Source organism: Geotrypetes seraphini, chromosome 3 (genome assembly GCF_902459505.1).
Source record: "Geotrypetes seraphini chromosome 3, aGeoSer1.1, whole genome shotgun sequence".
Classification (NCBI taxonomy): Eukaryota; Metazoa; Chordata; class Amphibia; order Gymnophiona; family Dermophiidae; genus Geotrypetes; species Geotrypetes seraphini.
This window is the reverse complement of record NC_047086.1, coordinates 347,306,489-347,328,826: the sequence shown is the minus strand read 5'-3', so window position 1 is coordinate 347,328,826 and position 22,338 is coordinate 347,306,489. Positions and strand designations below refer to the sequence as shown.

General features: G+C 42.2%; 1 protein-coding gene across 13 annotated transcripts in view; it reads right to left on the bottom strand.

Annotated features, from left to right (window-relative positions):
* RCOR3 (REST corepressor 3) overlaps positions 1–22,338 on the bottom strand; it is a 220,086-nt gene that overhangs the window by 107,609 nt on the left and 90,139 nt on the right. For 7 of the 13 annotated variants that reach the window (XM_033938113.1, XM_033938112.1, XM_033938102.1 and 4 more), the window contains one exon: positions 12,375–12,523. The exons of the other annotated variants lie outside the window; for them this stretch is intronic. In XM_033938113.1, coding sequence (XP_033794004.1) covers positions 12,375–12,523 — 149 coding nt within the window. The remainder of the gene's footprint in view (positions 1–12,374; positions 12,524–22,338) is intronic. 13 annotated transcript variants of the gene reach the window in all.

Below are 22,338 nucleotides of genomic sequence, written 5' to 3'. Positions count from 1 at the left end.
TGTATAGTTGTGTACATATAAAGTCCTAGGGGTTACAACAGTTTCCATTATATATGCATGCAGCTGCTTCTGGGGGGACAAGCTTTGGTAACATGTCCTAACACCTCCATGTATGAAAAGCTTTAAAGAATGAAGGAAGTGGAGGTGGGCCAGAAGAGGATTGTGGTGTCAGTACATATCTGACTTTGGGGGTACTGAGGTAACATTGCATAAAATCAGCTGCCTTGACCTCTTTGAAAATCCGCGGAATATAAATGATAATTAACATTTTCTCCGCATACAGTGTGCTTTGTGTTTTTTAAAATTTTACTGTTGGTAGATCATTTTGACTTGGTCATTTTAAAAGTAGCTTACAAGCCCAAAAAGTGTGGGCACCCCTGATGTAGGCAGTAAGGGCCCGAATCTAAAATCAGCGTCCTGATTTTAGGCAACGGTAAGCGTACTATTGCCGTCTAACAGACCAATTAGGATGCTGCTTTTTTTTTTTTTTTTTTTTTTAAATCGATGCGGCGGATGCCTACAATATAGGCGTTGTTCGCATGTCTACAATGCCTACAATGTAGGCGTCTAAGCATGCCTAAGGCTGGCGTAGGCATGGTTACGTTGGAAATGGCCTTAGGCTTCCACAGGTACAAATCAGATGCCTTAAACGCTGGCTTACATTTAAGGCATCCTTACTAAAAATAGGCACAATTCTGTATACGGCACCTACTGGTGATTGACATGCAGTAAGTGCCTATTGCGCAGCAGGCACCATTTCCAGAATCAGGCCCTCAGGGCTCACATGCTGTTAGCTATCGTGTGGCAATATAACTGTGCCAACCAGTGCTGCCCGATTCAGGAAAAAAAATTGATTTGATTTGATTCAGCCTACTGAATTGGTTTTTCGATTCGATTTTCCTGCCCAATTGGGTGTTTTTTCAAACATCCTGGTGGATTTATTTTATAGCCTCTTCATCCCCTTTGCCTTCTCCTGACCACACTGGCGCTGTGGTGTAAACAAAATAAACAAACAAAAAACACTTTTCCTCTCTCTCTTAAATCCTAGCCCACGTTTGCAGTCTAACACCAGCTCTGGCAGGATAAACGTTTCAAATCTTACATATTGTAATTACAAAATGGAAAATAAAATTAGTTTTTCTACCTTTTGTTGTCTGGTCATTATTCAAATCTTGTTGGGCCCAGGCTCTGGTTGTCTTCTGATAACTTGCTTGCCAGAGTCTCCTTCTTTCTCCGTTCTAACCATCCATCGCCATCTCTGTCCTCCCCTTCCGTTTCCCTTCTCTCCCCTCCCTCTGAAGTCTGGCATCTTTCTTTTTTTTGTATCCATCCACAGATCCAACCTTTTCTTAACTACTCTTTCATCCAGCATCTGTCCCTCCTTCCCCACCACCCTAGGGTCCGCTATCTCTCCCTTTCTTTTCCCAACTACCTTCCTATCCAGTATCTCTATCCCCCCCTCCACACCATCCCTTGTGTCCAACTTCTCTCCCTTTCTGTTCCTTCCCTCCCTAAATCCCATTGTCCATCATCTCTCCCTCTCCTCTATTTTTAGAGCCATTATTTCTTCCCCCCCCAAAGTCCAGCATATGCATGTCTCTTTGAATCCCCCTTCCCTCCCTCTGTGTACTTCTACACCAAGGCCCCTCTCCCCTGAAGGTCTGTCCCCCCCCTGAAGGCCTGCACCTCCCCCCCTGAAGGCCTGTACCCCCATCCCTGAAAGCCTGTCTCCCCCCCCCCCCTTGAAGGCCTACCTCTCCCCCCTGAAGACCTATGCCACCATCTCTGGCCTGCCCCTCCCCTTAAAGGCCTGTTTCCCCCCAAAGCCTGTCCCACCCCTGAAGGACTGCCCCTCCCCAAAGGCCTGCCTGTCCCCCCTGAAGTCCTATGCCACCATCCCTGGCCTGTCCCCCCCCCTTAAAGGCCTGTTCCTCCCTTGAAGGCCTGCACCTCCCCAAGGCCTGTCCCATCCCTTGAAGGACATCCCCCCAAAAGACTGCCCCCCGAAAGACTGCTTCCCAAAAGACTGTGCACCTCCCCCCCCCCGGGAAGGCCTCCGTTTTCCCCCTGGCTCCCCGAACCGTTTACCTTATAGCTTCAGCCTGCAGCGAAGATCGCGGTTACAGCATCTTTGCAAAGTGTTTTAAGCTATTTCCTCCGCCACGATCCTGCCTCTGACATCAGAGGAGGGGCGGGACCGCAGCAGAGGAAACAGCTCAAAGCACTGCAAAGACGCTGTAACCGCAATCTTCGGCTGTAGGCTAAAGTTATAAGGTAAACGGTTCAGGGAGGCCAGGGGGAACATGGAGGCCTTCCAGGGGGGGGGGGGTGCGCAGTCTTTCGGGGGGGGGGGGGCTGTCCTTTGGGGAGGCCAGGAGGGAAGCCGGACAGCAGCACTTCCAGACTGACTCTTCCTCCTTGCCCTCTAAAACAGGTGCGGCAGCGACCAGCCAGCAAGAGCAGCGCTGCCACTCCTGCTTTAGGGGGCAAGGGGAGAGGGTCCAAATTGGGAAGCCAATTTTTTTTAAAATTTAAATCAATTCAAATCAATTCACCCGAAGTGAATCGGGCAGCACTAGTGCCAAACAATTAGTTCAGAGCAAGCTTACTCTGCCCTCATATGAAATGTATGCCAATGCCAAAATTACCACGTGACACCTGAGCATGTCTTATATGAAGGCATTTTAAGCTGTGAAAGCAGGTGTTAATGTTTACTGCAGCTTAATAAAAGGATCCCTTAATTTGCAACAACAATTATTGGTAGGGCTTGTATATTAATAAAATAAATTTTCCGTTTCCGAACCTCTCCCATCTCTAAGGATTTATTATACATATCTATAAGAGAGCCTGCCAGAACCACTGAGTTCCTTTAACATCCTGGGATGTATCTTATTCTGGCCCCATGGTTCGTCCACTTTGTTTTTCAAGTTGTTTATAAACACTTTCTTCCATGAAAAGTGCAATTCTCCACTCCATTCCCATATATACCTTTATCAACCAATAGTAGTCATTTCTCCTGGATTTTCTTCCATGAACACAGAACAGAAATATTTAGTATGTTCACTTTTTGTGCATTTCTCTACATAGCGGCTCTCAGCATCTTTCAGTCTTACAATTCCATTCTAGTTTTCATTCTTTTTCCAACTTCTGTGAATAGAAGATTTAACTTTTCAGGCCATTTATTATTCCACCTGTGCTTTTGCCAGCCATATTTCTTTCTATTTTAGCTTCCTAAAGTTGATCTAGCCAGTATTTTGTGGTTATTTTCCCACATTCTTTTGTACTTCATGAATGCTACCTTTTTTGCCTTTATTTTTTTTTCAGCCACTTGTTTGGAGAACTAGAGTCCTGCTTCCTCTTGCTTTTATTTACTTTCCTTATATAAAAAGATCTGTTACCGTATTTAACGATCTTTTCACCTTAGACCACTGACTTTCTACTTTTTTTTTGTATCTTCCCAGCCCATCAGCTGTGTTCTGATACTCCATTTTATTAATGTAAGCAAATTTAAAAGCCATTTTGAGAACCAAAGTACCACCTGAGAGGTAAAAAGATATTTTCATAAACTACAAGAGATTGCAGAAAGAGGAGGCAGGCAAAAATACCCAGAAAAGCAGTGGGAGAACATGACTTTTTTAAAAATATATAGGAGTGCAAAAGTTGACACCACAAGACTTGGTGATGAAGGGAAGAAGTAGAAACTGATCAGGGATAAATCAGAATTGCTTAAAAAAATATCGGTCCTGTGTTTTCAGATGAAGGGGCAGGAGGACCACAAGAGAAAACATAAATAGGAATGTGGCAGACTTTGAATGATTTTCAGAAGACTCCATTATATGTATGGCATATGATTCTAAAATTCATATCTTGAAAAAGATTAAGATGGAGATTAAGATGGAGGTCAAGAGTGGCTACTAAAATGGTTGGTTGGTCGTCATAAAGCCAATGCAGCTAACTCTGTGGCATAAATACCCAGGAAAGTCTCTTTCAATTCAAAGGAAACTGTGGAATAATGAAGCATAGGAAATACTTCTTTATGGAAAAAGTAGTAGATACATGAAATGGAGAAGAAAAAAAAAAAGACAATATGAATTCAAGGTCTCCAAGGTAGAGGAAAGATGGGCAGACTGTCATTTTCTCTGTTTCTATGATCACTACTACTCAAGGTGGGCACCCACCCACATGTAAGGCAAAATACCTCCATTTGTGAGCATCCCCTTCCCTCATGGGTTCTGATGCTTAATGTACGAGCAAAGTACTTTAAAGGGTATCCATGATCTCTCTACTTCTGATTCTGCAGATACATTCAAATCTGCTTTTAGCAGACTGTAATCTCCCAGCAACAGCACTTCTCCCTGCAATACCAACTTTTGGTATTGCCCGGCTATCCATTTCCTTTGAAAGTCTAGGTAACATCCATGCAAATAGAGATTCCAAGAAGATCCATACTGGCTTCTTCCTTTCTTTAGATCACCTGCATTTCAGCCACTTTAGTATTATGCTACCTTTCTACTTTATTTGGCCAACTCTATTCTTCCTAAAAAGATTATATAAGCTGGTACGGTTGTATCTTATTTATGGAACATAACATCTAATATAATAAAACCCTAAGCTGCACATGCGCACTCCCACCTGCGTGTGTCCGTTTTCTGTGAGATGTAGGGCACCGCAGGTAGGAGTGCGCATGCGCGCGAATCTCTCTCTCTCTCTCTGGCCGGTCGTCAGCGTTGTCTTCGCTCCTCTCCCCGGCACACCCGAACCCCTGTTCAGCCTCCCATCCGACCCTACCTTCGGCTCCCTTAGTCCCTTGCCGCCGCTCCTCTTCTCTTCCCGCCCCACAGTCCCGACAAATGTCCTTACTCCAGCAGGGGCCACAGCACTGTAAACACGCTGCTTCGCGGCCTGCTACTGCCCTGATTTGCTCTGCCCGACACGGCCAGTAGAAGGCCGCGAAGCAGCGTGTTTACAGTGCTGCGGCCCCTACTGGAGTAAGGATGTTTGTCGGGACTGCAGGAAGGGGGCGGCAAGGGACTAAGGGAGCAGAGGGTTGAAATATATTTCTTTCAGCTAGCATTTGACGACAGGTAGTTCTATAGAAAATGAACTGCCACTTACTGGGACAAGCCACTGATTTTCTGGAAATGATGCTGAAAATCTTTACTGACTGTTCTGGCACTATCAAGAAGAATCAACATGAGAAAGGTCTCCACGAAGATACCAAAGACAAACAAACAGTGGTGATCATCAAATGAAAAGGTGAAATGGTCAGCAGATTCATTCAAAAATCTTTAAATGGTGAGAAAAGGACCCGATATGGGGGCAGCTTTGGGGGAGGGGTGTGCTGCGAGGCAGACAGCTTTGCTTGGGGGGGGGAAGACAGAAGGGAGCCACGGAGACACAGTGAGGGACGAACTGGAGAGGGAGAGGGAAAGGGGGCTGATTTGGGGGAGGAGTGTGCTGGGAGGCAGACAGATTTGCTTGGGGGAGACAGAAGGGGGGCCACGGAGACACAGTCAGAGACGAACTGGAGAGGGAGAGGGAAAGGGGGCTGCTTTGGGGGAGGGGTGTGCTGGGAAGCAGACACCTTTGCTTGGGGGGAAGACAGAAGGGGGGACATGGAGAGACAGTCAGGGAGGAACTAGAGGGGGAGAGGGAAAGGGGGCTGCTTTGGGGGAGGGGTGTGCTGGGAGGCAGACAGCTTTGCTTGGGGGGAAGACAGAAGAGGGGCCACGGAGAGACAGTCAGGGAGGAACTGGAGGGGGAGAGGGAAAGGGGGCTGCTTTGGGGGAGGGGTGTGCTGGGAGGCAGACAGATTTGCTTGGGTGGAGACAGAATGGGGGCCATGGAGAGACAGTCAGGGAGGAACTGGAGGGGGAGAGGGAAAGGGGGCTGTATTGGGGGAGGGGTGTGCTGGGAGGCAGACAGATTTGCTTGGGGGGAGACAGAAGGGGGGCCACGGAGACAGTCAGGGAGGAACTGGAGGGGGAGAGGGAAAGGGGGCTGCTTTGGGGGAGGGGTGTGCTGGGAGGCAGACAGCTTTGCTTGGGGGAGACAGAAGAGGGCCACAGAGAGACAGTCAGGGAGGAACTGGAGGTGGAGAGGGAAAGAGGGCTGCTTTCTAGCACCTGTTAATGTAACGGGCTTTAACACTAGTAAGAACATAATAGCCTTACTGGGTCAGACCAATGGTCCATCTAGGCCAGTATCCCATCTTCACTGTGGCCAATCTAGGTCACAAGTACTAGGCAAAAGCCCAAACAGTAACAACATTTCATGCTACCAATCCAGGGCAAGCAGTGGTTTCCTCCATGTCTGTCTCAATAGCAGAGTATGTACTTTTCCTCCAAGACCTTGTCCAACCCTTTTTTAAAACCAGCTACATTAACTGCTCTTACTACATCCTCTGGCAATGCATTCCAGAGCTTAACTACCTGAAATATTTTCTCATGATTTGAGCACTGACTAATATTTAAAGTATTAGGATTTAAAACTGCTTTGTTCTCTGGGCTTGAACACAAACTTTATTATTTTAATTTTGAGATTTAAAGACTGTTTTTCTCTGGGCCTGAGTCCAGACTACACTTCCCCCCTCCGTATTTGTGGTTTCGTTGTTCACAGTTCCGGTTATTTGCAGATTTTTGTGCGCAGGCTCCGCCCCTAAATTTACATCACAGGAAGTCGCTGCTCCCAGTGATGGACAGAGAGAATTGATCCTCCCAGTGTTGTACAGAGAAAATCGCAGCACTTTCTTCACAGGAACAGGTAAGGTTATTCGCGGTTTTGTGTCTTTTTTTTTCAGGCTTTTACAGAAAAAAAAGAGAACAACATACGTAAAGTTATTTGCGGTTTTTCTGTATTCACATGCTGATACCCTATCTCCGCGAATAAAGAAGGGGAAGTGTATTTTATATTTAATTATTGGGAATTAACTTTAAGAACTGTCTATACTCTGGTGTAACTCTTTTGTCTTCTAACCTAGCCACCCCCCACACCTAAACAAAACAAAAACAAGCCTTCCCTCCTTTTCTTTTTCTGCTTAGCTCTGCCATTAGAGGGGATAAACTTTTCTAACTCCTTATCTTTTTCATACTGCAGGCAAGGTCTTATTTTATTATACATAGTCAGCCAGACCAGAAAGCAGCTTTAAGGTTTAATCTGTAGTTGGAGATTATAGCACAGGAGCTGCTAGCTAGATTTATTGGGAATATTTAGAATTTTAAAAAAGGGAATAAAGGTAGATTCCAGCAGAATCTGTATCAGTGTCTCAATTGCTAGGCCCTCCTATAGAACTGCTGATAGGAATCTTGGTGAATCACTGGGACTTTTATCCTAACTTGGCACATAACTTACATAACATATAGTTTCTAGGCATTTAAACTAGAAGGTGGAGGTAGCTTATACATGGAGGTTACTTCCAGTGCAACCCCCAGCAAAAGATGAGATTTCATAATAAAGATAGCTGAAAACGATATTAGCAATTCACTTCCTGCAGTGTCTATCCTCGCTTTTGTTTTTTCCATTTTTGTTCTTTCCTTGCAAAAATATGGCAGCTCTTCCCCTTCCTTTTTGTGCCAGTTTTAAAGTCTAGTTTTGTGGTGTTTTTTTTTTTTTTAATTTGATGTTCTTTTAATATTTGATGTCATTTTGTATTAATTGTCTTTACCCTACTCAAATGTATTATGAATGTTAGCCGCTTGAAACTTTGAAAAGGCGGGATAACAAAATTTAAATAAACTTGAAACTAGCGATGCAACAGGAAATGAGCTGAAATTAAAAACTATACAAAAATGAGATTTTTGAGGAATAGTAGCTGGAAAGCAATGACTACAAATGTTATTATCTCTTGTATATGTTTTAGCTAATTATATGCTTTCAATTGATTGTCCTTAAGGCTGATGTACCTTGTGTCCCTTCCCCACTTTTTTTGCGTTTTGCATTGTTATACGTGGTGTTGTATTTTCCTTTTTGTGGTGGAACACAGAGGAGAGAGGAGAAGACGCGCTGAAGGGAAGTGGGGAGGGAGGGAGGAGAAGATGTACTGAGTTGAGAGAGATGGAGGAGAAGACGCTGAAGGGAAATAGAGAGATGGAGAAGACGACGCTGAAGAGAAATGGAGAGAAACTCACCAAACCATGGTAAATAAAACTAAGTGACATATCCAAAAAGAAGAAGAATACAAAAACCTTATCATGAAAAGGAAAAACTAATCTAATCTAAAATAAAAAAAGGGGGCAGGAAGATTACGTCTGCCCACTGTGAGCTGGCATCATCAAATTGCACTGGAAGAATATAAGGTTCTTAAAACGATCAAAGAAACTTGAAAAAAGAGAAACTAACATTTAAAAAAGAAAATGCAAAAAATACCCCAAAAAACCAAACAACCCACACTTATAAAAAGGCCAGATAAATCAAGGAACGCTTATAAAAGTTATCTAAAAAAGGGGCAGGAAGATGATGTACGCTTGCTGTGAGCAGCACTGGAAGAATGTCAGGTTCTTAAAATGATCAAAAAATGGAAGGAGAACCTAGAAAAGGGGTCAAAATATCCAGCATAAAAAGTGACAATAAAAAAAATGGAGTACAAAACGTACAAAAACGCCATTAAAAAGTCAGTGGATAATGTATGTTCAAAGAGAATAGATGCGCCAAATGGTGGGAGTATAGTGTTTATTCATGAGTCTTATACCAATTATACATCAAGACATGAGGACCAAGGACACTATTGTAAATAACTTAGTCATGTGAAAAAATTAGGATACCCCATGAAATATTCAGTTCTTTTTTTTTTTTTTTTTTACTTTATTTAGTTTTTAATGCCAACAAAAAGTGCAATACAATTTATATACAAATAATGATAATCAACCAAGCACTTATAATCAATTAGTATCTATACAAAAGATAAAAATTCCCTCCCCCATCCATCATTACCATCAGGAATAATACCAAAACAAAAGATATACCCCCTCCGACCCCTGGATGTGTGTGTGAAATATTCAGTTCTTTCTTAAGAAATGTTCACAGATCGATGTCAAATTTTTTTTATTTATTTATCTCTGGAAAAGAAAGCCATGTAACTGCAGGCAAACAACAAAACTTTTCCTTGATTTACTTATGAAACAAAAGATATCCACAAAAATATGTATTCTAACTGAGGAATAAATTAGGACACCCCCACATATCCTCCCTCTTAAAAGTGGTTAAAATCACACACAGGTGCACATGATTAGAATATCGTTATGCAGAATTTTGAAGGAGGTTTGCCTTACTTAAACTTCAGACATTTAGTTTGGTGTGCTTATGACTGCTGCGATGAGAGTAAACACCATGGTGAGATCAAAAGAGCTGTCTGAGGCCTTCACAAATAAGATTGAAGCAGCTTATAAGTCTGGTAAGGGGTTTAAAAAGATCTCAAAAGAATTTGACATTAGCCATTCCACGGTTCGGAAAATAGTGTACAAGTGGAGGACTTTCCAAACAACTGCCAACATGCCCAGGTCTGGCCGTCCAAGCAAGTTAACCCCCAGAGCAGACCGTAAGATGCTAAACGGAGTCTCCAAAAACCCTAAAATGTCACCACGAGACCTACAGCAGGCTCTTGCTACTGTTGGTGTGAAAATGCATGCCTCTACAATCAGAAAGAGACTGCACAAATTTAACTTGCATGAAAGGTGTGCAAGGAGGAAACCTTTGCTCTCTAAGAGAAACATCAAACATGACTGAAGTTTGCCAAAGAGAACATAGACAAACACCAGGACTTCTGGAATAGTGTTCTATGAACAGATGAGTCTAAAATTGAATTATCTGGACACCAGAAAAGAGGATATATTTGGCGTACAATACAGCATTCCAGGAAAAGAACCTCATACCAACTGTGAAGCATTGAGGTGTCATGGTTTGGGGATGCTTTGCTGCAGCAGGACCTGGCCAGCTCACCATCATAGAATCCACCATGAATTCTACCATGTATTAGAGAGTGCTTGAGAAACATAAGACCATCTGTAAGAAAATTAAAGCTGAAGCGGAACTGGACCCTGCAACATGACAATGACCCAACACATACCAGTAAATCCACCAAGGACTGGCTGAAAACTAATAAATGAAGAGTCCTGGAGTGGCTGAGTCAAAGCCTTGATCGTAATCTCATTAAGATGCTGTGGGATGATTTGAAATGGGCTGTATGTGCAAGAAAACCCTCAAACATCTCACAGCTGAAAGAATTCTGCTTTGAGGAGTGGGCCGAACTTTCCTCAGACTGGTAGATGGCTACAAGAAGCGTCTCACTGCAGTTATTTCAGCCAAAGGGGGTAACACTAGCTATTAGGGTGTAGGGTGTCCTATTTATTCCTCAGTTAGAATACATTTTTGTGGATATCTTTTGTTTCATGCGTAAATCAAGGAAAATTTTTGTTGTTTAACTGCAATTACAAAAGAAAAATCCATCACAATCTGCAGTGAAGTAAAAGCAACACAAGGAAAAACAAAGAAGAACTGCAGACAAACGTACAAGATGCAGGCTATGTTTATTATATCAATTAATGATTGGGTTTAATGTTACCACCTTTACACAAACCTAGGGATCCGACACGGTCCATGTTTCGGTTAACACACCTTCATCAGGGGTCCTAGATTGGCACGGTATCAAATTAAACCGCAAACAGAAAAAGAACAATAGCCTGTACAGAGATTTTGGATCAGCGTTCACCTTCAATCTATACAGGCTATTGTTCTTTTTCTGTTTGCGGTTTAATTTGATACTGTGCCAACTTAGGACCCCTGAAGGAGGTGTTTTAACCGAAACACGGACCGTGTCAGGTCCCTAGGTTTGTGTAAAGGTGGTAACATTAATCGCAATCATTAATTGATATAATAAACATAGCATGCATCTTGTACATTTGTCTGCAGATCTTCTTTGTTTTACCTGCAATTACATCATTTTCTTTTCTAGAGAAAAAAAAAAAAGATTTGACATCGATATCTGTACATTTCTTAAGAAAGAACTGAATATTTCATGGGGTGTTCTAATTTATTCACATGACTATATATCATATAAGCATTCAGAACCTGTGGCATGTGCTAAACAATAAGTGGTGGCTATCGTTTATGAATGATTTATCAATGACAGACTGAGACATATAACCTGAAAATATCATCATGAACAGCCTATATTATTAACAAGGATGACAGTGTGGATTTATATAAGCAAATAGTTCACAGATTAGAGAAAGACAGTAAAATCTATCTCTGAACCATGCAGGGTTAGGCTTTGAAAATCAAAAATCAGTCTGTTCCTCCTGTATTAGAATATTCTCAATATCTCCTCCTCTAATACTTGTTTTGATCTTTAAAACAAAGAATTTTAAATCATCTACAGTGTGGCCCATTATTCTCCAGTGTTCCACTAGTGGTGCAGATATAATGCCCCTATTTATACAACTACACAATTAGTCTCATTCATAACATACGTTTTGCCTTACCAATGTAGATCTTACCGCACAGACCCTGGATCAGATATACCACATAAGTTGAATTGGACCCTGTGTTGGGATCCAGCATAAAGAGGATTAAAGACTCTGATAGCTAAAACATATACAAGAGATAATGCAAGCATATTTACATGTTTTCAATAAATTGATTATCCTTAAGGCTGATATACCGTTTCCCTTTCCTACTTTTTTTTGTCCCTCCTCTCCTCCCCATTTTCCTTCGGCATCTGTTCCTCTCCCCCCTCTCCTTCGGTGCCACTTGACTTCTTCCCCTCATCGGGCCATCTTCCTCCCTTCCCGTCACTTTCACGGGCGCTTTTCAGAATTGAGGTTCTCTCTCTCCAAGCAGCCTGGATGTCACAGCCTTCTCATAGGTCGCACATGACTGCCCCAAAACTTTTCCTCTGATGTACGCCGCCCAGGTGGAAACAGAAAGTTGCATCAGAGGAGAGTTTTGGAGCAGTTGCATGTGACCTGTGAGAAGGCTATGGCACCTGGGCCACTTGGAAAGCGAAAACCTTGATTCTGAAAAGCGCCCATGAAGGTGATGGGAAGGGAGGGAAATGGTCTGACAAGGGAAGAGAAGCTTAGACCGCAACGATCGGGAGGGGGCTGCTGATCAGGAGGGGTGGGAAGAGAGGCAACATGCAGCAGATACTTTACTGTGGGGAAAAAACCATTCACCGCTCCACATGGCGAAGAATGGCCTTGTCCCTGTACCTGCGGCTACCAATTTTTTTTCTTCTTGTTCCTGCGGGTAACCCGCAGATAAGTCACCACAAGGAAAAAACTGTAGGTGGCAGTAGAGCTCCAATTGCAGTAAGAGGATCACAGAAAAAATCCAGACTGGATTCCTTCTTCAAAGCTTGCGGCAAGGGGAAAATTACTCACTTGTTCAGAATGACACAGCTGCTGCATTGGAAAATCTGTTTTTCTCTTTGGGACCTTGCCAGGTACTTGCGACCTGGGTTGGCCACTGCTGGAAACAGGATACTGGGTTTGATGAATCTTTGGTCTGTTCCAGTATGGCAACTCATGTTCTAAAGAAAACCAAGTTTAAGGATTAGCCCCTCATATTTCTGCCTGGTATACCTGGTAGGGAACATTGCTTCCTGGAACCAAAAACTGCTTGTGTTGTCCTGCCTTTTAACACCTGGCAGCCTGCCCTAACTTCAGCATGCTCCAACATCGGGATAGTTGAGTGAGCAAAGCTACAAAGGTTGTGCTCAGTCCGCTGGTGATATCAGCTACTATCCCTATTTCTGCCTGATAAGATGCAACTCATGGCCAGTAGCTCGCCTAAGGCGTGTGCTGAAAATGATTGCCCCTTGGAGAGCCGCTGGAGAGTTATTGGACTCTGGGTAGTTTTGTATCTGTGGATCTATTTGGGTTTGTTTGTAGATATTGTTGAGTGGGATAGCTGTACTGCTACGGAGGTTATTATTGGGAAGGGAAAGTATGGTGATTTATATGCTGCTCCATTTAGTAAGAGAAGAGTTCCAGGAGTGACTTGACATGCTGAATAATTAATTATGATTTAAAGCTTAAAAATATGTACATTAGTTATTATACGAGAACTGCTGAAGGTACTATTTTAGTTACCGAGACTTCTAGTTTAACTAATTTTTTATTCTGGTGTGTACACATTAACTTGGTTATAATGTTGTGGCTACTTTGAGTCATGAATAGATGCTACTTTTGGGCCCTATTGATATAGGTAAGGAGGGCTCTACACCGTCAATTTAATTCCAGTCTAGCACAGTATTTTTTAAGTTTAAGCCTAATAGAAATTCTTCCATAACTAGGATGAATTTTATTGATCGAGGAGGCCTGGCAGCTACCTGCATATTTCTCCCAGCATTCTCCGGGTGACTCCCTAGTCCACTTCGATCTATTCAAGGCCTCTACTCCAGGTGCTTACTCTTTTCCCTTCCTCCTCTTCCATCTTCAAGACTCCTAATACCACCTCTTCTTGATGCTGACTTTTCCCAATCTCTTTCTCCAGTCCAGACTAGTGAACTCCTCAAGACTATGTCACCCTCTTTTTGAATGCATCACCTCACCTTCTGTCTATCTTCTTCTCAGCTCTAAAGCTTCAACATTTTCGTCCTCTCATTCAATCATCATTATTCAGTGTGCATCTTGTCTGAGCCATGGTGGTCATCCCTCTCCTACTCTTGTCTGTATTCTCCTGCTCTTCTTTTGCTCTCTGCCGGAGATATCAATCCCAATCCTGGTCCTCCTCAAACTCTCTTCCTACTTAAGCAGGTCACACCGCAACGTCTCCAATCTTATTTCTGTTACTTTCCTCCCCCATCTCTTCTCTGGCCTTCTCATGTGCCCTCTGGAATATCCACTCTGTCTCCATCTCCAACAAGCTTGCTTACATCCGCACCATCTCAAACTCTCCACCTGCTTGCACTAACTGAAACCTGGTTCAGCCCTGAAGACTGCTTTAGTTGCTGCCCTGTGTCATGAAGGTTACCTTTTTCCCATATAATTGACCCAGTTTGTTGTGGATGTGGTGTTGGGCTGTTACTATCACCCTCCTGTAGATTTCAACCTCTTCTTTCACCTCAGTCTCCCAGTCCTTATGAAATCGACTCCTACCACGTTTAAGGTAGAGATTTTTGAATGGTTCTCTAATCTACTATAGAATGGTAAATTTCCAAAAAACGTAGGTCAAATTCTTATTAATCCTTTAATAAAAGATCAGAAAGAGTCTGACTTGTTACCAACTTTAGACCTATTACAAATATATCATTCTTTGTGAAACTGATGGAAGGTTTGGTAAATGTCAAATTAATGAAATACTTGGATAAGTTCTCTTTTTTAAATGAATCCCAATCCAGCTTTTATCCATATCACAGCACAGAAACAGTGCTGGTGTCACTAATTATCTTCATCATTTATTTAGTCTAGGAAAAAAAGTGCTCTAATTTTACAATTTGACCTAAGTAGTGCATTCGATTTATTAGATCATGCTATTATGCACAAATGTCTGGACGCTATAGGTATTTCAGGGTATATATCTTAAAGCGGTTTGAAGGGTTTTTAAAAAACCAACATATCAGGTCTACAGTGAAGGTGTTTACTCTCATGAGTGGAATGATAAGTACCGCAGGGTTCTCTACTTTCTCCCTCTCTTTTTAACATCTACATGGCTTCTCTAGGCACTAAATTGTCTAGACTTGAGGTTATATAGTTATGCTGATATTAATTATAGTAGTTCCCCTAATTTCTCTATCATCAGAAGCTCAATGCTTTATCTCATCCATATTAGAAATGATAGAACAGTGGGGCTAGAGAATTTAGACTAAAATTAAATGCTGGAAAAACAAATGTTTTCTTGGGAAGTCTCAACAGATAAAATCAAACATACTTCTTTGAATTTAAATGGAATAGACTACCCTATTAATTCTACCATCAAAATATTAGGAATCATTTTAGATCGAGCACTAACTTTTGAAACCCAGATACTTTGGTTAAAAAAAGTTTTTGTTCTATGGAAACTTTGTTCTATAAAATCATATTTGATCTGTTTAAAATTCTGCTGTGTGACTTATATTCCGTCAGAGTTGCTTTGCTCACATCACCCCTCTCAAGTCACTTTATTGGCTCCCTAGCCATTTCCACATATAGTTCAAATTCCTTTTATTGACTTACAAGTGCATTTACTCCACAGCTCAATATCTCTCCCTATGCTCCTCGGAAACTCCGCTCAGCAGGTAAGTCTATCTGTATCCGTCTCCTCTACTGCCAATTCCAGGCTATGTCCCTTCGTTCTTGCTGTACCTTACGCCTAGAATGGATTGCTTGAGTCCATACATCAAGTTCTGTTTCTGGTAGTACTCAAAATCTAGGCTAAAAGTCCACTTTTTAAAATTGTTTTTAATTCATAGCTCCCACTCACTTTTAAAGCTCCCATGCCCGTTTTCATCATTCCCTCCCTGAGAAATTCCCTAACCCCCTACTTGTCCTGTTTTGTCTGCTTGATTAAACTGTAAGCTCTACTTAACAGGGATTGTCTCTTGAATGTTTAATGTACAGCACTGCATTTGTCTAGTAGCACTATCAAAATAAGTAGTAGTAGTATATTTTACATAATAACCCACGTCTAGAGTAGAGAGTTGTGCAAGGACAGAAATCAAACCTGTCCCTGGTGGAATTAAACTTGTCCTCGTCTGTTCCTGCTGGAATCAAATCCTGTCTGTCTCCATAAACTTCAGAAGTAGTTAGTTCATTTTATTATGCTACTGAATTATTTATTATATATTTATTAAGTTTCATTATAATCAAGGCTAAACTTGTACAGAAAGGAAATTTAGCAAAGAATAATAAAGTAAGAATTACATTGTAAAAGGAAATCAAATATATATTTGAATATCAACTCAAGTCCTCAAAAGGAATCCAAAATGGATAGTAAACGAGAATAAAAGGAAAATTACATTTACACTGGCAATAAACTAGTTGGGTGAAACTAGGGCACCCTTTCCTTTAAAAAGGAGCACTCAGATCTCATCTTTCTCCAAGCGTGACGTTGAGAGAAACGTTGTCAGTTGTGATGGCTCAAAGAAAACAAATTTATGAGATCGGTAAATAACTACACATTTACATGGATGTCGTAAGTAGGTCGCCCCTAGGGCTGTAACACCAGGTTTCATTAATAAGAATTCACGTCTCCTTCTCTGTGTGTCTTTAGCCAAATCTGGGAACATCTGTATTTTAAAGCCCAAGAACTTATTTTGTTTATTTTTAAAGAACCGTCTCAACCAGTTTTTATCTGGTGCGAGAGCTACTGTAAGAAGTTGTTTGGGTCACCATTTCTTTATCAGATAGTTCCAACAAATTTGATATATTCATTGAATCATGTCACAATTCCTGTTGCTGTTGTCAATCCTGTGTCATATTTGGAAGATAATAAACCTGTGTGAATGGAGGTACTGATTCCTCCAGAACCTCCAATACTTCCAATATGTAACGTTTCAACATTTCCCTAGGAGCTATCATCGGAGTCCTAGGGAAATTAATCAGTCTAAGATTATTATTTCTTTAAGTTTTTAATCTCCATTTCTTGACTATTAAGTTTTCCTTCCACTGAATTATTTATATACCGTATAAGGCCTATACGGTTTACATAAGAGCATACATAAAATTGGACATTACATACATGTTCAATAAAAAAATGAACACTTTTGTTCTTCAAAAACCATATCATCCGCATCAAAAAAATCCATTGCATTAAAGCATAAGCAGTAGTAACATTTACACATTATCTCATCATAAGAAAGCATTTACAAACAGTTGCGTTTCCAACAATTTCTTGAAACCTAAGTGTACATAAGCACAGAGTTCCTGGCAAAGAATTCCAAAGCTTTGCACTCCCTACTGACAACATGGTGTCATCAATTCGGGACTGAGAGACACTGCTAGAGAACAATTTACAAATAAGCAAAGACACTTTATTAATTTGAAAATATTAATTAGGAAGAATGCATATTTTGTAAATGGGTCTCTGACAGAGCCTCTAAAGTAAATATAAAATATAAACAGTCCAGCTGATGAGGACCATCCTCTGAAGGTAGCCAAAAATTATTTTTACCAAGCTTGGCAGGCAGCAGCAACATCCCTAAGCCACAAATGCCGGCATCTTAGTGGCTCAACAACGTTGCCAGTGACTGCTACACTTGGTAGAAGGGAGTTCCGGCCACCTCTGGAGGAAGTCCTCAGCTAGTGGTGCTTGGGGATCTCAACCAACTTCAGCAAGAGTCAGCAAGTACTTCAACACTGGAGAAGTAAAAACAGAAAAGCATTTTGGTTTTCTGTTGAATACAATACAAAGACATCTGCTATATACATTCTTCAAAGCTAATGTTAATTCAGTCAGTAAATTCCTTTTTTACCTTTGTTGTCTGGAGATTTATATTTCCATCAAGTTGGTTTCAGTCTCTTTTTTCTGCTTTCCTATTTTCTGCAAATTCAAGCGGTTGCTGTCCTCCTACCATAGTCCACATTTCTCTCTCTCTTCCCTCCCTCTTATTCTACAGCACTCCCTTCTGTCCTGGATCAATCTCATCTCTTTTTCCCCATTACAACCCTTGCACAGCATTTCTTCATCACTCCTCCACCCTCATGTGTAACATGTCTCCTTTCTCTCACTGTCCACCGTGTCTTTCATTACCTCCCTTGAAGCAAAGGGACTGGGGAGAGAGAGAGGGATCCAGGGTGCATCTCTCCCACCCCCTCTACTGCCACATCTAACATTTCTCCCTCTCTCATTCCCCAGACCCTGTGCAGCATCTTTTGCCCCTGCCCACAGGCCCCATAAACAAAATTTCTCCTTCTATCACGCCTCTCCAGCACCATGCTGCAACTCTCCTTCCACTATGTCCAACATTCTTCCCACTTGCATCCCTTTCCATCTGTCCCACCCCTTCTCTCTCCACCGCAACATCCGATATTTCTTCCTCCCGCCTCTCCACTACCATGTCCAACAATATCCAACTATTTTCCTGTTCTTCCCTTCCCCACAGGTAGCAACTATCCCTCCCTCAAGCCTTTCCTAAAATGTTGGTAAGTGCTAGAAGTTACAATTAAAGATTGCAAATCCCTGTCCTACGGTGCTGCCTGATAGGACAAGAGGTGGTTATTATATTTTTTAAATTTGCATCCTTTTGACAGATGGAAAGACAAAGAAAGCGTGTGTACTTCTAGGACATTTCAAAATCAACAAATGCGAACAAAGCCTATTTCTACCCAATATATTTTATGCAATCACTCTTGGCTGTCATTGTCATTAATTTCACTTCCCGATGAACCTCTTGAGGGTACTGAACCCAGGATCTCTGGCAGATTGTAGGGTATCCTTCCCATAGAATATCCAGCACCCAGCTATCTATGGTTATCTCCGCCCACTCCTCCAAATATGCCGAAAGCTTCTCCCCAATGCATGGAGGTCTGGCCACTGGTCTGGTGTCATAATTGCTTTTTGGGGACAAAGTAGATGGTTGTGAATGCCTAGCCCTTCCAAATCATTGCTTGGGGTTCTGAAATGACCTTTGGCCCGAGTAACCTCTGAATACTGACAATATCTCCTGGAGGTACGAAAAGCACCTTACCCTGATCCCTCAGAGGACTGTGGCCTGCTGTCCAGCAAGGACTTTGGTTTATAGTCTTGTATACTAGCCTTAAAATCAACCAGGCCTTTACCAAAAAGTAACTGTCCTTTAAATGGTAACTTACTTAAGAGTTGTCTTGGAAGAAGAATCACCTGACCACTGACTAATCCACAGCATTCTACATACAGAGAGAGTAAATCAACAGCTTGCTCACAACCCTGAAAAGATCATACTGGGCAGCCTCCACATAGTCCACACCCGTGATCAAAAAAAGAGGATCCCTATCCACAACAGTGTTGGGATTGTGATGCAAATTGGAGTGACAGGCTCTGGCAACAAAGGATGCCACAAGAGATGTGGGTCAATCATGGACATGGGCCAAACACAGCAACCACACTTCTTGTATCCCGTAAGCGGGCATGACATGGGCGGGAAGACTACTTCTACCAAATTGAAACCGGTGGCCAAGGTGGACGGCAAGGGAGAAAAAAAACAGATTTTTCCTTTGTCTTTTTTTTTTTTTTAAAGAAAAAGAACAGCAAAAGAGAAAATGATTAGAAAATCAAAAACGCGAGAGCAGGAAGGCAGAAAAAATTTCAACGTTTGTTGAAATGCATTTTCTTAGCTCTGCAGAAACTAAGAAACTGAGGGACCGTGTGCCTGCGTCGGGCGGGGAAAGCACTTGCGCATGCGCAGTGCGGGCTGTCGCAAAGTTTCTTAAACCCTTAAAGTTGCGATGCACTTTTGAAGTGTCCGTGCCAGGGCTCCGTCAGTGACATCACCCACACGTGATAATATGCTGCCTGCTTGTCCTAGGATAAAAGGTCATACAGGGCAGCTGCCACATAGTCCACGCCCGTGATCAAAAATAGAGGATCCCTATCCACAATAAAGTTGGGATTGTGATACAAATTGGAATGACAGGCTCTGGTGACAAAGGATGCCACCGCAGTTGCTTTCAAACCAATGGCTGCGGAGTCAAAAAGCTTCTTAAGTACAAAATCTATCCTGTGGACTTGGGCATCCTCAACATCAAACCGCCTTCACTGAGGAGAAAAGTGCACTTTGTAACGTGACACCAGAGAATCCATGTTTGGGAAAACAGAAAGCTGAGAAAAAGTTATGCGCCACGGATCAAGCTTAGTCATTGCCTTGGCCACCTGTAGAGGCCCTTGTGCCAGATCCACAAACATCTTCATGATGTCTGGATGGTCTGAAAAACAGGAAATCTGTGGTTTTGTACTACTCATAAGTGAACACTGCACTGCCGAGGTTCGATGAGTAGCCTTCAGTTTTAACTCCTGAAGGGATTCTGAGATCATCCCTATCAGTGCTGATGATTTGAACAGCTGCCACACAGAAGGATTCTCCCCAAGATCTGAAGTGTCCCCCAGATCTGTGTCCTGTAGCTCCAAGGCTGCAGCATTATCACCCATCACCCACAGAAGAAATTCCTGTCAGGGACAGCAAAGCAGAATCATAAAAAAAAAAATCCTGATCATCCGCAGGAAAACTGTCCTCCGACTGAGCTTGGCACTGCTATTGGGGACTTGCTCTCTTGAAGGGAAAACCCCCCGGCGCCAACAGCTGCAATACCTAATGGATTCTAGTGGGGTCCTTGTTAATAAAATAAGTCTGAAATATTGTATTAATAAATTCTGGGGGAAATTCTTACCACAGAGAAACCCTGTGGACCCTGTTTTGAGCTTTTGTGGGATTTCAGTGCCAAATCACGGCTGTGCTTTGCAGAGACACACTTGCGCTGTCCCCTGGCTAAAATTTTGACTTTTTGGAAATTCCTCGGATGGACTGTGCACTAGAACCCACCGAAGGGGCAGGAAGGGCTAATGGGGATGCTACCACTCCCTCTCAAGTGTCATGCAGCCATCCGCCACAAACAGGGCATGAATCCAAAGTATCCTGACCAGAAGTCCATCCCACTTGTTTTTGAGCAAAAATGAGGTGTTTTGAGGCAGATAAAAGCTTTTTATTTAAGATTGGGAAATCCAAGATGTCTGCCACAGCAGCGACTTTAGCACTAACAACAGCCTGGGAAAGCTGAATTGGAAAATAAAACAGCGATTTGGGCATTTTTCAAAATTGGGTTTTGGAGATCCCCCAAATCAATCTTTCAAGCTGTCAGCCTGTTACTCATGGTGCCATGCTGTGAGCTGCAAGATGGAAACTGTAAAAGCTTACAGGCAGATCCTCTGCCTCAACAAGCCTTGGAACCTGGACTGCCTGTTTCTTCTGAATGCCTCTCGGGACTAACGCACTGGCTGGAGACTTCCACCCTTTCCAGAACCCATGCAAGCTAACAGGGGGAGGAATGTAGTTGACTCTGATTCTGGATAAACTGCCACGGAGCCACACAGCCTGCGTTCAAACCCACTAGTAGATGAACCTGCTCCCAAGGGAAATGGTCCCTGAGTTCCTGAACTGTGATGCAGGCTGTCCGGATGGGTGCACTGCCAAGCAGCCAAACCCAGAAGCAGACTCTCCACTTCAATCTGTGGACTCCTACAGCCAGAGCCATCCCCAAGGGATCTTCTGCAGCACGGAAAAGAAGTCACGTGATGTAGCGGAACATTACTGAAGTTAAAAAAAAATAAACGAGCAGAAAAGACTAGCTCCTACTATCTCGCTTGTAGAAGATAACTGGAAGTTGGAGGACAGTACAGAAGAGGAGGAGCAAAACTATGCAAATGAAGTTTCCTACAAGAGATTTCATGCGATCTGATTGACTACCCGACCCGTGTGCTCAGGAAAAGAGAGGGGTTGTTAAAGAAATATTTTGATTAACCATTGTTCAGGCTTTTGGTTAATGCAGCTTGACTTCTGCAATGTAGTATATATTGGCTGCTTAAGGGACTTAAAGAATAGGTTGCAATTGGCACAGAATGTGGCTGCCTGGCCAATTTTTTCAGCTTTTAAATATGAATCCATTCCCCCTCTTTTTTCCAAACTTCACTGACTACCTAACACCACCATCAACCCTTTTATCAAACCACGCTGAGCACTGTGAGCTAAATGCTGAGTTTCCCATTCCAATCCTATGGGTGGCTTGGCAGCGCAGCTTGATAAAAGGGGGGAGGGAAAGTTGGTGCTCCCACTTGTTTAGTTAAAACATTTCACCTGTTAAAGGGTAATGTGTCATATGTCACTAGATACCAAATGCTTCTTGGTTTTCCCACTGTGCAAAAGATCAAATTTGTTAGATTGTTTTTATCTTTAACATTTTAAACTTTAACATTTCATAGTTTGGAATTTCCTTCCTTCTTCAATTAGATTGTCCAAAATTATATAATTATTTAAGGAAATAGATTGAAGTTTGCTCTGTATTGGGATGGATTAATTGTATTTCTCAGAGTATTACCTGGAAAACTTGATATTACCTGCATTGAACCTTTTTAATATATGCTATTCATAAGACCAACAATGTAATGCTCCCTTCACAGCTGATCACAAAGAAAATACTCCTCTACTTTATAGGCCTGACAGTGATTGTTGCAGTTTCTAGGTCATTTGGATGCCAATATAGGAGGGCCAGAGTGTGATGCAGGCAGCACATGCAAAAATCAATAAAGATCTCCGAGGGACATATTTTAATTATAACAGAGGCTGCTACTTTCCTGTTCCATAAGGTCAGAAAAATACGTGCGAGAATATGAAATGCTGAAATATTTGTGGCAAAACTCAATCAGACTGGGATTTCACTAAAAAGAAATACCTTGGGG